Genomic DNA, 16,298 nt, shown 5'->3' on the forward strand with positions numbered 1-16,298 from the left:
CTTGTGCATGTCAAGCATTCAAGAAAGTCAAGTCTTTTAATGGAAGAATTTACACCTCAAAAGCACAAATGCCCAACACAACAGCAAACGCAGACTGAGTGCAAAGAACAGACAGACTGAGTATGTGCAGAAAGAATGTCTTTTATTTCCTTCATAATTCACTTTTGAATGCATGGGTCCTTGGTTTTTTCATCGCACAGTTAACAGGGTTAACGCTTTATTCAGCTTCGTGACATTTACTTTAAACAAATTCCAACAGTCATCTGGCAGAAGGAAATAGGTGTTCAAGTCATACTTAGTTCAAAATCGCGTTTCTCAAAAGTGCAGAAGGTCAGACTAAAAGACCCTCAAAACTCACTTTTTTTCCCATATAATGGACTCTGAAGCCTTTATGCGAGAGATTCTCTTCTCACGGTTCTGCTGAAGTCTGCGGAGCACAGGGGCGCTTCCACTCTCCCCCGCCCAGGGCGAAGAGTTCAAGACGGACACGGCTGCGGGTGGATCTGCGAGTGGGAGAGGGAACATTATAATGCAGCTCGCACAAACATTCATAACCAATCAATAAATGAAGAGGCTGCTTTTAAGCACCACTGTGAAAAAAAAAAACAATTTGGCCAATAAATCTGATTCTGATTAAAAAAAAAGGTTTCATTTTCCACAAGCCACTACTAAACTACTCATCAAAAATCCTTTTTATCCCCAAATGTATCTTTTTACAGTAAAAAAAAAAATATCTACAAATTGTAAGATAACTTCTACTGAGAAGCAAAACTGCATATTAAAACTTGTTTTCAGAGAGTGTGGTTACTTTAAGCATAAACCTCACATGGGCCTAATATTTTATTTCTTATTTACTTATAAACAGCTCTGCCATTTGGAGGTTTAGCCTACTAATGAAGACTTTACGTAAAAATGAATACTAAATAAATTACGTTTTTTAATGTTTTGCGTACATTTTTGTTAGGTAAGTTAGTCAGTTAAAAAATAATAATAATAAAAGCGCAGTTGTGCTATATGTTGGCGCACTAACCTCAAGGCTATAGGCGTCGGCTGTTAAAAAAATAATAATTAAAAAATATTATTCTTAAATATTGTCATTTTTAATATTTTAGCAGATAAATCCTCTTTATTTTATTTTCAGAAGGCAATTGCAGAATTTAGCTGAATATATATATATATATGGACATTGGACATTTCATTGTATTTGCTGTAATATTTTTATATATATATATATATATATATATATATTTTTTTTTTTTTTTTTCTTTAATTTTTTCTTTTTCTCATTATCTTGACTGTTAAAAAGCTCTTCTAGGGACAGGTGTTGCGAATTAGCCATGGCTATAAACACTGTGATACATGCATCAGATTGTTCTTTATGAAATAATCTATGTTTAATTTTGTATCTGTCCCTATTCAAATGAAAAACAAATAAATAAATAATATATATATATATATATATATAGTAAATATAGTAAATTCCTCAGTATTTTTTAAGATTGTACACATTACATCTCAGGGGATAAAAGATAAATGAAATAATGGATAAATGAATTATAACATTTGGATAAAACATAAGTGATAATAAAGGATAAATAGGGATAAAAGATCATGACGAAAGATGATTTTATAATTGTTAGATTATAAAAATGATCTGCAAATAAATTCAGAATTTACCGTTTTTATTTACTATAATAAACTTTAGAGACGACCAGTTTTGTATAAGCTGAAGCACATTTAAATGCATCAGCAGTTCAAATGATGCTTTTCAAGCTTTAGTAAAGAGTAAAGAGAGAGATAGTACCTTTGGGTTTGGGTGGAGAAGGAGGGGTCCCTTTTTCATCCCCAATGGCCCTCCTCCTTCTCTGGAGCACCATCTGAAGCTCCGCCTCCCCAACATTACGGCTGAAGCGTTTTTTAGATTCCACCCTTCGAGGGCCAGGCCTCCTCATGCAATCCTGAGGTGAACCAGCAAATAAAGTTACATTAATACAATAAACCATGAGAGATCATGCATTTTACTGTGGTTACTTAAGAGGTGTTTTCCATAAAACTGCCTTAATTATGGTAAAATCACTAACACAGAACCTATTAAAGAATGGATACAAACAGTAATATGTGACCGTGGAGCACAAAACCAGTCTGAAGTCGCTGGGGTAAAATTGTAGCAATAGCCAAAAAAACTTTGTATGGGTCAAAATTATCGATTTTTCTTTTATTCCAAAAATCATTAGGATATTAGGTAAAGATCATGTTCCATGAAGATATTTTGTAAATTTCCTACCGTTAATATATCAAAACTTAATTAAAACATACCAATGTTTAATAAAAAAAATAACAGTGACAGTTAACACTAAAGACTGGAGTAATGATGTTGAAAATTCAGATTTGCATCACAGGAATAAATTAAAACTTAATATATATTCAAATAGAAAATAGTGATTTTAAACTGAAATAATATTTAACAATTTTTGAATGCATTTTCAGTCAAATAAATCTAGTCTTGACGAGCAAATTTTTGAACTGATGGGCATCAAAGTATTTGCACCCAGATTATTTCCTTATATGAAAATATATGTACTATGTATAGCCACTTAAGTATATTTTAATGTCAACCTTGCAAGCAGCTAGTCTGAGTAATAAAAGTAATCAGTAGTCCATATTTTAAAAGATCTTATTTTACCAGCATCCCCTGCAATTCCAACACAGCTGATTTCCGATTCTCAGACCTCTGCTCCTGTAAATGTCAATTATTTCTGATTAATAATATTTTGTCATTTCTGAACAGTTACCTTCTGAACACATATTTCGCAAGCAATGTATAAAGTAGTTAGGCATGTCACTGAACACACATGAACTACCCATGAAACCTCCACATACTTTAAAATGCAACAGTAATCATGGTTGCAGGAAGACCTGAAAGACCAGAATAATGTGTAATTGTAAACTAAAAACCTATGTGAAATAGTGCAGTATCACTAACCTTCCATGCATTGTCATCCTCTAACACAGCCTGAAATGAAACCAAATGTCAAATATTTATTTCTGTTTAAACAGGCCTATATTTAAGGCATGTCTATAACATAGGTGTATTTTGTTATTTCATTAAAATCGATGTCCTATTGTGTGAATCATACGTGATGCGCACATGCTCATAGGATTTTTCCTGTCACACGTTCCATTATTTTCATACAGACAGTGTTGGCGCCTCACTGTACAATTTATGTTCGGCAAAACATGTAATAATTCACCAGTGACAGACCCACCTGTGGCGTTCTGAGAATAGGTTTGAGAATAATGCCTTTCTTGATTCTTTCCATCATTTCATCCACAGCTCTGGTCTTCATACCCTCTGTAATTGCGGGTTCTGTGAGAAAATCAACACAGTATTCATCGAGGATGAAAGAGCAGTGCTTGCTTTCTTTGATTCAACGTCAACTTTTAAATGATTGTATTGTTTCCTCCTGTCTGCCGTGTTGATTTTGCTTTTCACTAGTACAGGTCAGATGTAAGGTATGATTGTCTTACTCGCAGTTTGAGTGGCGTTGTTTTCTCCCTTCTTTCTGTTCCTCAAATCCTTTAATGGGCTAAAAAATACCATGGGTTTAATTCTAATCAACTTTTGAAGACTTTGCATGTATAGTGTATTTTTATGGTTGGAATATCTCAATATTTAAAGGTGCTGAAGACTCACTCGGTGACAGCTGAAGATGGAGGAGGAGGTGGAGGAGGAGGAGGAGGAGGAGGAGGAGGTGCTGGCAGCTCCAGTGATGGTGGATCAACTGGATTTTCATTGGCCTCGTTCAGCTGGATAGATTGAATGGAAGGAAGTTGCTCCATCTCTTTCAGTTTATCCTTGAGCAGCTTGACTAGTTGCGAAATAAATGATTCAAATTGCAATCAAAATATCATTTATTTCATAACAGCGATAGCTCTTTCAAAGCTCGAGACATAATGGAGATCTCAAGCATGTCTAAGCATCAGGTTATATTACTCAAACTGTCTCTATTTCTACTGTCTCTAATAAATGCTATAACATAAATGTAAAAAGCAGCTTTGGTCATTTAGTCTTAGAAGAGAATAATGAAAGATGCCGTATATTATATGGAGACTTTGAGTGCAGACTTGGCCAACATGAGTTTGAGACATTGTTGAAACGTTTTTTTTATGACTCTAGATGGACGTGACCTTTTCTCAGCAGAAAAGTCTGAGATACAACTCTGTCTTGGTGAAACAGCTGAGATCTCATGTGTGCTTTGCCTTGCCTTAAAGGGCTCTTTTATATAATATATTATATTTTTTAAATAAGACCTACTTTCCTCCTGAAGTGCGGTTACAGATTGTTTCGAGTCTCTGAGCTGAATCTCAGTCTCGCTTCTCTCTTTCTCACTGATCTCCAGCTTGGTTCTTACTGCAGCCAGATCTGACAGAGAGTTGAGATCCTGAGCTGCTGTCTGAGACAGCTGTATAGACAGACACAATTAAAGCTGATTCAAATATCACAATATAACACTGGTTGATATTTTAGGATCGTTTCAATTGAAAATCCACAAGCTACCTCCACGATAAAGTAATTATTATAAAATAATTGATGTGTAAATATAAATTTATAAAGCAAGATATAGTGCAAATAAAAATATATATTACTTATTTACAGTTTTTATTCACCACATCTAATCAAGAAATGAAGTAAAGAACAGGATAAACTGGATCAGGAAATGATGCAATAGATTCAAACGTTTTCCAACCACATAAGCATCACAATCTGAACACACCAGACTGACACATTCACCTGGTTTTGGTAACAGAGTCGTATCTCTTCCAGAGCTTTGCTGATTTCAGTCACTTGACTCAGAGCATGTTGTAGTTGTTTCTCAGTCTCTGCATTCTGAATCTGTCTCTGGGTTTCCTGCTGTTTCACCAGCATCTGTAGGGAAAAAAACAATCACTTGATCAATCAGTCTATCAGATCAGTCAATCAGTCTATTCAGATAATGTTTTTTAGAATAATTTTTTTTACAAGCCAACATTCAAAGTTAATTTTAAAGACCTTTCCAACATTTTATTGTATTTGTTGTGCTAAGTGGGTGTGTTAATTATTCATGCAGCGAATTATCAGAAAAACTTTCATTCAGCAGAACAAAACCTCAATAGAATTAGTTCAGTTTGGAAAACCCAAAAATCAAACCATCCATTATCTCCCTGAAATTTTATATAATAAGAAACAGACTTATTGAAAAGCAGAAACGGCGAGCAGGAAAGGGAAGTGCGAGTTTGTCATGTGTTTTGGACTCTCACTTCTCACCTCCATTCACTGCCCTTTCATTCGGCTTGCAAGAAGCACGGACCTAAATCACCAAACGCGACCCCTGCGGGGGGGGCAATTACAGGGAAAAGTGCATGTGCTTGATGAGTAAACGGGCGCCTCTCTTTGTGTGATGATGGCCTGTATTTTCTCCCTTTCGAATTAGTCCGTCATTAGACTGGAAAAAAACACTGAACGTGAAAAAGATGAATGTGTTTTCAAAACACAGGGAAAACAGACAAACGGAAGGGGTGGCGATAAAGAATGTCATTCAAGCTGTGTGGTGTGCGGCCGCACATTCAGAATGAGTCTGAGTGGTACGCGAACCGTCGGGGGTCCCTTTCACAGGTGAAGGCCCCCTGTTGGGACCCCAATTATGTCTCTGTCTGCAAATGGGGAACAATATACACAAAGCTGACAAAAAGGAAGTGTCAAACAAGGACAGGGGTTTAAAGAGCTGCCGATTTTCAAGCTGCCATCTCAATGGGTGCTAATTACCGCAGGAAGAGACGAGGGATGCAAAGACAGATGCCACTTTTAAGCGGAGATGCTCATTTAGACTGAATGAACGCTAAACCTACAGAGCCAGCTGGACTGGCATGGTCAAAGATTGTGTGTTATCTCAATCCAGTGTTTTCTCGTCTTTGTTTCATCAATGCAGGTTCACAGCTGTGAGAGTGAATTGACCGGATCCAGCCCAAATCTCCCAAGGCCCTTGTACACACTTGAACAAATCGCAAGACACTGCACTTTCTCCCATCTACTGTCTATTGATTCAGATATTGTCATGTTGTCAGCCAGGGCATGTTTACCGTCCCCCCCGTCCCCTACTGCATTAGAAACACCTTCGCATTAGTGTTAACTAGTTTTTTGTTTTGTTTTTGTAATTTGATGCAAAGGTGCTATAATACAAAGTATAGTGTTATAAATGTAGGCTACAGTTATAAAAAAATAAAAAATAAAAATAAAATAAAAAACTTATGAATCGAGGATTTACGATGCTGATGACCGTTGAGCTGAAACGGTTGAAACGTGTTATCAGTGTGAAGAGACTCCATCGTGTAGTTGAGCGCACCTTTACATTTATTTTTAAATAGGCCACTGGTAAACGGTAAAATGTCGAGTCGTTATGGATTTTTCTTAACGCAATAATAATAATAATAATAATTTATCACAATAAACCTTAAAAACCACACCGCTTCATGTTGGTCGCGCGCTTTTTAAACCGAACTGTCAAATTCAAACACACTTTTGCAGCGCGTGACTGAGTTGAAATTCGCCAAGCGTTTCTCTGTAAAACTACTGCTTCGGGATTTCCGCAACATTTTTCTCAATAACGGACATAATTATAAAGAGCTGTTATGAAGAGCAGTTATCACAGGGAATTATTAAAATTTTATCGTCATAAAACTTAATGTAGTAGGCTACTTGAGGAAAGGCGATTTCCATCCAAGCGGAAACGAGTCCACACTGAACTGAGCCGAAAGTACATCGATAAACTTCTCAAGTCAAGCGGAGTCAGATTTACCAACTAAAGTGCTGTTTGTCAGCCTGTCACTGCATGTGGAACTGGCAGACGTCTGTCAATGGGTGAGTTTAACGCTTTATAAAACCCTATGTTATTAAATATAGTGTATTTCCAGAGTTATCTGTTAAGTTATCTTCACCGCGGTAAACATAGGCTCTGCGTCGTGAATCAATACGAGGCAGACTGTGTAAAAGAGATAAACACTTAAGTTAATGCTCACAGACTAGAGTAAAAAGGCTTCAAGACCTGTATATTGAATTGGACTGATCCCTGCCACTTTTGATATCCCATGAGCCTCTGCGAGCAGTTGGCGGTTGCTTGAAAGAATAAAATGGCCTTGTAAAGGTATTTGAAAAGTAGTAAATTAATTAATAAGCATCCGTCTTTAACCTATGATTACATTTATAGCGAAAAATAAGCATTATAGTCATTAAATATTTGCATGTCTGAAATCAGTTTTCTTCAAAAAATGTGTACTTTAGTAACTACACTTCTGTTTTTCTATGATTTGTTTCCTTTTTACTGTGTGCTCTTTTATTGTGATTCTTTTACGATCTTGTGATGTTTTGCTGTTGCTGCAAATTTCAGTTTTTCAGCATTGTATTTTGGTACTCAAATCAACTGTTGACTCATCATACACCTAAACTGCATGGAGTCATTGCACATGGTATTGTGTTTGGCTTTGATGTTGAAAATGTTTTAATTATTTTACGAGGTTGCAAATTTGTATAATGCGTTACATACGGAAACAAATAATTTTGTAGAAAAAAGCAAGCGTGAATGTCCACCCCTAAACCTAACCTTCAGTGGGGACGTAAGCAGATTGTACAAAAACTTAAGAATTAGATTGTTGCCTATGGAGTCAATATAATATCACATATATACGCAAAAAAATAAAGTTTTGCAAAAGAAAATAAAGTTTTGCAAACAAAAATTAAAGTATTGAGGAAAATAATTTTGCTTTTTGCAAACAAAAATAAAGAATTGCAAAACATAAATGATACCGCGCGAAAGCAATGATTTTGCAATACATATTTTCCATGGTCATATCTACAATTTTATTTGCAACACTGATTTTATTTTGCGCGTCAGTCTAGTTTGAGCTTGCGCTGCAGTTTTTCCTGTGCGCTTCATTTTTCTGCGCGTCTCGCTTTGTGGCGCTGTTTTGACGTGGGGGTGGAGTCAAGGGGCAGGGGCGTGTACAACATGCCTCCCTGGAAGTGACGTCATCGGCCCGAGACGCAGCTCACTGATCCATCCAGGTACTGTCATGATGAGCAGATGCATGCGAGTGGATCGCTTCCTTTTATTCACTAGCATTAAAACATGCATGGTTTCGTTTTATTAACTTTATTAACAAATGTATATGTGTATTAGCAGCATTTGCTCAAGTTAAAGAAGTTGTTACCATGCACATCTGTTGTTTATTTCTCTCGATGTGCACTCTTTTACTGGCATAAAGTTGGCTTGACGTTGGACGTTCGATATTCGCAAATCTAGGGACCGTCTCTAAAGTTACATGCGAAACTACTATACACTTCTCTAACGTCAATAGCATGCAAGGAGAATGACTAACAGTCATGAAAACAACTGTTAACTGTTCATCCAGGTGTCAACTATAATGCACACCTTTTATATTTTTTGATAATTATTAAAATAAACTGTAAATCATATGTAAAATATTGCTACTTTTCATTACACTTTTCATTAAAGTGCACTTTAGAGGATGAATTTAACAATAACCCTATAATAAGAAATACTAGAATTATAAAAGAATAATTCGCTAGTTTCATTTGTAAATGAAAACACTCATTTAACAAAGAACGTTAATTAGGTAAGCAATACATGAATTAAAAGTGGAAATAAGCATAACAATAAATATAAAAATATAGCCCTATTTAATATAATATTATTATCAATTATTATATACGGTTAGCCTATACGAATGATGCATTTATATAGCGCTTTATAATGTATTGTTGTACACCCAATTCGCTGTACGATCATGTGGGGGGTCTCTCCTCAACCACCAGCAGTGTGCAGCATCCACTTGGATATATTATATATATATAAAGATAAAAATAATAAAAGCCTTATATGCACATATATTACATAAAAAGACACGATCAACGGACTGTGGGATGGATAAAAATATTTGATCAATCTCTGATAATCTCAGGTTGCTATGGTCACGCGGGTTTGTTTATGCATTAAACTCGTGGCAAAATTAAACCAAAAAGATTCGAGCTTAATTTTTTTTATCTTACAATGACAGTCATTTATTAATTTATGCCAGGAGTTATGTAAATGAAAAACGAAGTCGAGATCGATATAAAACTTGAGTCGTAGACCTCTTTAATGATGTACGTTATAGTTTATGAAGTGAATTGCATAATTTTACATTAAAACTAGCAGTAACTCTGAACTAATGTGAAGAAAGAACGCTTCTGTGCGCTGGCGTCCTCCCACAGGTTAGATCTTAAACAAACACTGTTAATACACATGCAGTTAACCAAATGTAACAATACACATTTAATGCTATAAAAGTGTGTGACTGGCATAAAGTTGGCTTGACGTTGGACGTTCGATATTCGCAAATCTAGGGACCGTCTCTAAAGTTACATGCGAAACTACTATACACTTCTCTAACGTCAAATGCATGCAAGGAGAATGACAAACAGTCATGAAAACAACTGTTAACTGTTCATCCAGGTGTCAACTATAATGCACACCTTTTATATTTTTTGATAATTATTAAAATAAACTGTAAATCAAATGTAAAATATTGCTACTTTTCATTACCGAATGGGCTCAAATTTAAAATATGCCATAATTTGAAGCTCAATAGCATTTGAACAGAATGACTCACTTTCATAAAACATACTATAAAGTGTTCATCTAGGTGTCAACTATAATGCACACCATTCATATTTTTCATAATTATTCAAATAAACTGTAAATCATATGTAAAATATTGCTACTTTTCATTACCGAATGCACTTAAATACAAATTTAAAGCTCAATAGCATTTGAACAGAATGACTCACTTTCATAAAACATACTGTAAAGTGTTCATCTTCGTGTCAACTATAATGCACACCGTTCATATTTTTCATAATTATTCAAATAAACTGTAAATCATATGTAAAATATTGCTATTTTTTCATTTGAGCTTTTGAGCTTTAAATTAGTGTTTACGTCCATTTGGTAATGAAAAGTAGCTATATTTTACATATGATTTACAGTTTATTTTAATAATTATCAAAAAATATAAAAGGTGTGCATTATAGTTGACACCTGGATGAACAGTTAACAGTTGTTTTCATGACCGTTAGTCATTCTCCTTGCATGCTATTGACGTTAGAGAAGTGTATAGTAGTTTCGCATGTAACTTTAGAGACGGTCCCTAGATTTGCGAATATCGAACGTCCAACGTCAAGCCAACTTTATGCCAGTAAAAGAGTGCACATCGAGAGAAATAAACAATAGATGTGCATGGTAACAACTTCTTTAACTTGAGCAAACGCTGCTAATACACATATACATTTGTTAATAAAGTTAATAAAACGAAACCATGCATGTTTTAATGCTAGTGAATAAAAAGAAGCGATCCACTCGCATGCATCTGCTCATCATGACAGTACCTGGATCAGTGAGCTGCATCTCGGGCCGATGACGTCACTTCCAGGGAGGCATGTTGTACACGCCCCTGCCCCTTGACTCCACCCCCACGTCAAAACAGCGTCACAAAGCGAGACGCGCAGAAAAATGAAGCGCACAGGAAAAACTGCAGCGCAAGCTCAAACTAGACTGACGCGCAAAATAAAATCAGTGTTGCAAATAAAATTGTAGATATGACCATGTAAAATATGTATTGCAAAATCATTGCTTTCGCGCGGTATCATTTATGTTTTGCAATTCTTTATTTTTGTTTGCAAAAAGCAAAATTATTTTCCTCAATACTTTAATTTTTGTTTGCAAAACTTTATTTTCCTTTGCAAAACTTTATTTTTTTGCGTATATATGTGATATTATATTGACTCCATAGTTGCCATGAGATTGTGTTGGACCTCATATGTCAGAGCGTCTTAAACTTGTACATGCTCAAACGGTTAACCATTATGGCTTTGTTCACACATAAAAGAGAACTTTTCACGGGAATGTTCTCAAGTCAGCAAACTTGAACTGTAGCTGATTTTTGGCATTTTGGCTACTAAACAAAAACAAATGTTAAATTTGCAGATAATGCGGTGTGAGTGAAAGCACCTATTCAAAAGAGTACCTGGTGTGCAAACACTTCGGCATGCTGCCTGAGTCCTTGCTCCATTTCGAGCTTCTGAGACATCTCTGTAAACTCTTCTGTAACCAGCTGGGAGACTGGTTCACGAACACACAGAGAAACTACCATGAATCTTTTGATCTGAGGGTGCTCATTAATGGTAGAATATATTCAGCTGACTCACCTCTCTTAATTTTATTCACAGTCTTGCTCTGCTTGTTGAGCTTCCTCAGAATGGCCTCTTTCTCTTCGACCTCCAACACCAACTTATGAATAGAATAAGTGTTTGAAGTTTAATAAAATTCAATGTTTTAGGATTTTAACCTACATATAATCAAAGTATGGCACTGACGAGACCCATAAAGATCCCTATTGAAGAAACACTGTTAATAGTTGCCATTACCATTCTGAGGCAAAATGTTAATTGTTTTATCAGAAATTATGACCACAACTGTATGCATGTCTCATATGCAGACACTAGGCCATTATACCTTGTCCTTCAAATCCTCCTTCTCTTTCTTAAGAAGCTCCACCTGTGCAGTGAGTTGAATTTTTTCTCCAAGTAATCGGTCTACAGATGACTGTAGTTCTGTACAAAAAGATTGCAGAAAAAAAAATTAGCCCAAATCTTCACTTTCTCTAATCTTGGACAGGGAATGTATATTTATGCTTTCAAGGCTTGTGTTATTTATAAATTAGGCTACCTCTAATTTGATTCTGGCTCATTAGAAGTGGATCTTCACTGCTCTCTTCCTCAGAGAACGTTTCAGAGCTGGGATCAGCCTCTGGGTCCAGGGTTAGGATAGAGAAATTTTCTGGCATTTCTGTAATCAGGGGAAGTATGGCTTGGCTTTGTCTCTTTAATACCTTGAAATCTTTATTCACCTGTGGGTTCAAAAGTCTCAAAGATTAAGAAAGGGTGGCATGATGACTTTTACCAATATCAACCTTAATATCACTTGCCCCTTTATTTATTAATCCAATACAAACAATATTCTATATAATTTTAAAGGTGAACAGTGTATGGCACTATTGGCCAGGCCCAATCTGTCCTTGAGTTGAACTCTCACTTTTAAATCAAGACTCTAGAAACGCCAGAACCATTTTTGGTTCCCTAAAGAGCCTTTCAGTAAGCAGTTCTTAAAAGAAGCATTTTTTCTTACTGCAAAGAATTTAAAAATCAAAATTAACTTTTTCCACAAAAAAAAGAACCTTTTGTGGAATGGAAAGGTTTCATGGATTTTAAAGGAACAGATAAACTGGCAGTTCGGTAAAAATGTACACACCCTCAGGCCATCCAAGATTAGTGGTTGACCAATATTGTTTTTTTTTTTTTTTTATATCAAACTCGTTATCTTGGAAAGCAGGGGGCCGATACCTGACATAAAGCAGATATATATAAAATATATGTAAAGTATATATATATATATATATATATATATATATATATATGTAAAAATGGCTTAATGGTTGATTTGTTTCTCACAAACATGTAGTTTTTCACTTCGCAAGATGTTTATTTATGGGCTGGAGTGGTGTGGATCACTTGTGGATTATTGTGATGTTTTTATCAGCTGTTATCACTGCAGAGGATCCATTAGTGAGCAAATGATGTAATGATAAATTTCTTCAAATCTGTTCTGGCCGAGAAACAAACTCATCTACTTGATCTTGGATGGCCTGAGAGAGAGTAAAGTTTTAGTAAATTTAAAATTTTGGGTGAACTTTTCCTTTAAAGGTTTTTCATGGAACCATAGATGTCAATAAAAAGCCTTATATTTTTTTAGAGTCTTGGATTAATGACTCAGTTTGGAGAATGTCATAGCTTGTAAGCAATATAGGGATGTGAAATAATCAGAACAAATATGAGCCGTTAGACTTGTGAGAAAAGGGAAGTGGACCTACCTTCAGTGCAAAGGCCTCTGCGGTCTCCCTGCACGATCGCTCAATCTGAAACTGCATCTCTAACACATCCAGCTCTTTGAGCAGTTGAGCAGAGGCTGAAAGTAGTTACATAAATCACGTTTGCACATTTTCAGTGACACTTTTAAGTAGTTATTCCACGGCTAATTCAGTGACAGTTAAGTTCTCAGTAAGCCTTTCATAGTGAGACTCTTCCAGTAAATGAGTTGAAATGTGAGGATATTGCGATTCCAAAAGACTCCCACTAATATCTCACCCTCCTTCATCCTTGACAGCTTTTCATTCGCCTCATCTCGCTCTTTCTCCAGAATCTCGCACTGTATATCAGATTATACAATGATAAATAGTCATTTTAAAACTTCATGGCAGAATAAATCCATTACTGAAATATGGGCGAAGCACTTAAGCAAGTTTTTTGTTGTTGTAGCTGCAGAAAATCATTGCATACTAGCATAACAGGACAGATTTTTAATCATTTTATGCAACTTTATATTGTTTTTGAGGATCTCAGAATTTCATTCTCCTTAATTTCCCATTCTCATTTATTTCTCATATTGCATCTTGTAGCTGTGACAAGAGGAGGCCTTACTATTTCTGTTATATGCAGTAAGAGTATTGTACAAAGCAGATTTTTTTGCATTAGCAGATGACCAAAATGTGTTGCATTCAGTAGAGCTCATTGTGTAGATGATCGTATCATAAATATCAGAAATGTTTTAAACACTTATCAATACTGCATGCTGTTTTACATATTATTATTTTTTTGTTATTTTTTTAAATAATGTACACTAAGAAGTGCTCTCTAATGCCATTGGCAGAAATGACCTCAATGTCTCTTTCATCTTCTGAAGACAGGGTGTTCTCCTCTTCAGAATTTAGGAGGCAACAGCTGAAGTTTTCAAGTTGTTCATCTGTTTTAAACACATTTACAGTATTAATAAAAGGCAGCCATGTTTTTGTATGACCATTTGTTTTTATTACCCAGTAGACTAAAAAACAATTTTGAGAGTTTAGAATGTTTAGGCAATTTTTAAAGCAAGAAAAAAGTTAATGTATCCTACCTGAAATGATTTCGTCTGCTTCAAGATTCCACATAATTTCTCAAGATTCTTGTTACCATCTGCTCTTCTAGATCCCTCTGTTTCTGCGTCTGTCACTCTCTGTTTGACAGTGCACTTGGGAGGAAGAACTGAAACTAACTTTAGTGTGCAGCTCTGCTTATTCTTCCCATTTTGTTACGTAAAATATTACAAAAGTCCATTCTGCTTTGCTCTTTATCGTAAACTGAGTTAACATGACTATTTAGAAAGGATGTGATAAAAAACAATCATAATTTGTCTGAAGATGTGCTCAGCCCTTGTGAAAACATGGGCAGCCTTAGTTTAATGACACAGTGTTATCTGAACAAATTATTAAAAGCAATTTTTAAGCAAAATACATTTATGCATTTAGATGATTATTTGACTTTTCCACTTGCAATTTCCTGAAATGGTTGAATTTTACAGTGTACACTCTATAAAATGCTGGGTTAAAAACAACCAAACTTGGGTTATTTGGCAACCCAGCGCTGCGCTGCCCCTCCTCCTCAGACTTGAGCACACGCAGGTTACCAGATTGATGACACAAACAGGAATGAGCGCACTTGACGTTTAATGAAATTAAATACGCTGTTTTTTGCCAACTGGCAACCTGGGGTGCCGAAATACAATTTGGTAAACTGGCAGTGGGCAGGTTTCACAAACCAAAACAAAGATCCATTCCGGCCCTGAATGCACATTTTCAAAAGAGAATAACTGACTGTAACATTGTTTTTCAGATAAACAAGTATGTTAACTTAGCATGTTCTTAAATATCTGCAAACATATTATGGTATTTTTATGCTTTAGTACAGTTAAAATCTTTGTTAAAATTATTATATTGCTGGATTAAAATGGGATGGTAATTAAAAAACACACACAGAATAACTATAGGCATCAGCAATAATCAAAAGATGAATATTTATTATTAAGCAAGAACACTCATGGACAAAATACAAGACAAATTGAATTTATTTGGGTGAATACAGCATAGTTTACAATATTACATACATTTAAACTAATTTAACAAGCATTTTAGAAATAAAAAGGCACATTTAAAAGTAGCGTTTTAATTTAAGTGTATTCAACCGTTCTCTGTAATCGCTTATTACCAAAATATTGCTAATTCTCGTGCTGTTGTGTCGTCAAAATCTGAGCCGGTGAAGGGCTGCTGTTCGCGGGGGAACTGCAAACTTTAGACCGTGGCCACGCGTTTCACTCGTAGCTGAGAGATGGTGTGACTGACTCCAAAACCTGCCCAAAAACAAAGAGTACTGAGATTAGAAAACATATTTTAACATCAAATTAAATTACACAGTATTATAACAAATAAAATCAATTTCTGTTATGCAAGGCAAAGGCATTTCTAGCGCGAAACGACCGCTGCTGACGTAGCTGACTGGCATCTTGTCCTTGTGTTGCATTGCATAAAATAATATACTTTACACCACATTAAAGGCTTTATAAATGAAATAAAATGTATACAAACCTTTATTTCCCAGAGAGAGTGCACCAATTTGGTGGCGGTGGCACTGAGAACCGCTCTCTCCTGCGGTCTCAGCAGCTGCTTTGTTGAGAAGTTTCATTGGAGACAGGGTCAACCCAGCGGTTAGGTACTGTATAAAAAAATTAACCCAGCGTTAAAATGACCCAGCACCTGCATTGTATTATAATATTTATATTATATTGATTTTATTAATATTAAAAATAACCCAATAAAATAACCCAACAAGCTGAAACCAGCATTTGGGTTAAAAAAATAACCCAGCAACTGGTTTGGTAAAAATATTAAAAACAGCCCAATTAAAATTGGGTAAAAGTATTAAAAAAGGATTTGTGTTATGAAAAATAATAACCCAGTATTTTTTTAGAGTGTAGAAGTTGCAAAACTACTGATTAAAGAATCCAGTTGCAATGCAAAGAGTGGCAATAATTAATGTTGGTACCAATGCTATGCTTTATATCGCTTAATTTTCTGATATCTTGGAACATGTTGATGATGAGCTGCTTCACATCAGTACCCAAATATATAAAATATATATTGAAATTGCATGTTGGGTCATTTACAATACGGCATTGGCTGTGTCCATATTCTTTTGATTGTCTGTTCCACTGGAAAACTGTCTCTGGTCAAACCTTGAAAAGTGTAAATGCAAAACTATGTAAAGGGCAGAGAGAAAAGTTGAT

At 35.4% G+C, this 16,298-nt stretch overlaps 1 protein-coding gene across 2 annotated transcripts; it reads right to left on the minus strand.

Moving 5' to 3' along the window:
- Nucleotides 1-125: 125 nt before the first annotated feature.
- Nucleotides 126-14,234, minus strand: LOC109092627 (shootin-1-like). Of its 2 annotated transcripts, XM_042726752.1 has the most exons (17): nucleotides 14,097-14,234; nucleotides 13,861-13,946; nucleotides 13,292-13,352; nucleotides 13,018-13,112; nucleotides 11,817-11,997; nucleotides 11,604-11,701; nucleotides 11,297-11,378; nucleotides 11,116-11,210; nucleotides 4,793-4,927; nucleotides 4,316-4,463; nucleotides 3,695-3,869; nucleotides 3,529-3,587; nucleotides 3,267-3,367; nucleotides 2,984-3,013; nucleotides 2,684-2,737; nucleotides 1,805-1,958; nucleotides 126-503 (listed from the first exon to the last, which is right to left on the minus strand). In XM_042726752.1, the coding sequence occupies exons 1-17, from the start codon at nucleotides 14,128-14,130 to the stop codon at nucleotides 355-357; spliced, it is 1,737 nt and encodes a 578-aa protein (XP_042582686.1). In that variant the 5' UTR covers nucleotides 14,131-14,234; the 3' UTR covers nucleotides 126-354. The 2 variants fall into 2 exon arrangements, with proteins under 2 accessions (XP_042582686.1, XP_042582687.1); XM_042726753.1 differs by lacking the exons at nucleotides 13,292-13,352; nucleotides 13,861-13,946; nucleotides 14,097-14,234 and having other exon boundaries at nucleotides 11,817-11,936.
- Between the last annotated feature and the right edge of the window lie 2,064 nt (nucleotides 14,235-16,298).

This window comes from Cyprinus carpio, chromosome B7 (assembly GCF_018340385.1).
Source record: "Cyprinus carpio isolate SPL01 chromosome B7, ASM1834038v1, whole genome shotgun sequence".
NCBI classification, from domain to species: domain Eukaryota; kingdom Metazoa; phylum Chordata; class Actinopteri; order Cypriniformes; family Cyprinidae; genus Cyprinus; species Cyprinus carpio.

What these genes read in the sequence shown, in the direction of transcription:
- LOC109092627 (XM_042726752.1), bottom strand. Translation starts at nt 14,130, where the DNA reads ATGTGGAATCTTGAAGCAGACGAAATCATTTCAG. An exon ending in CAACGCCACTCAAACTGCGA is followed by an intron (nt 3,368 to 3,528) that starts GTAAGACAATCA and finishes ATTTTCTCACAG; the next exon opens with AACCCGCAATTACAGAGGGT. An exon ending in TTCTCCACCCAAACCCAAAG is followed by an intron (nt 504 to 1,804) that starts GTACTATCTCTC and finishes TCCCACTCGCAG; the next exon opens with ATCCACCCGCAGCCGTGTCC.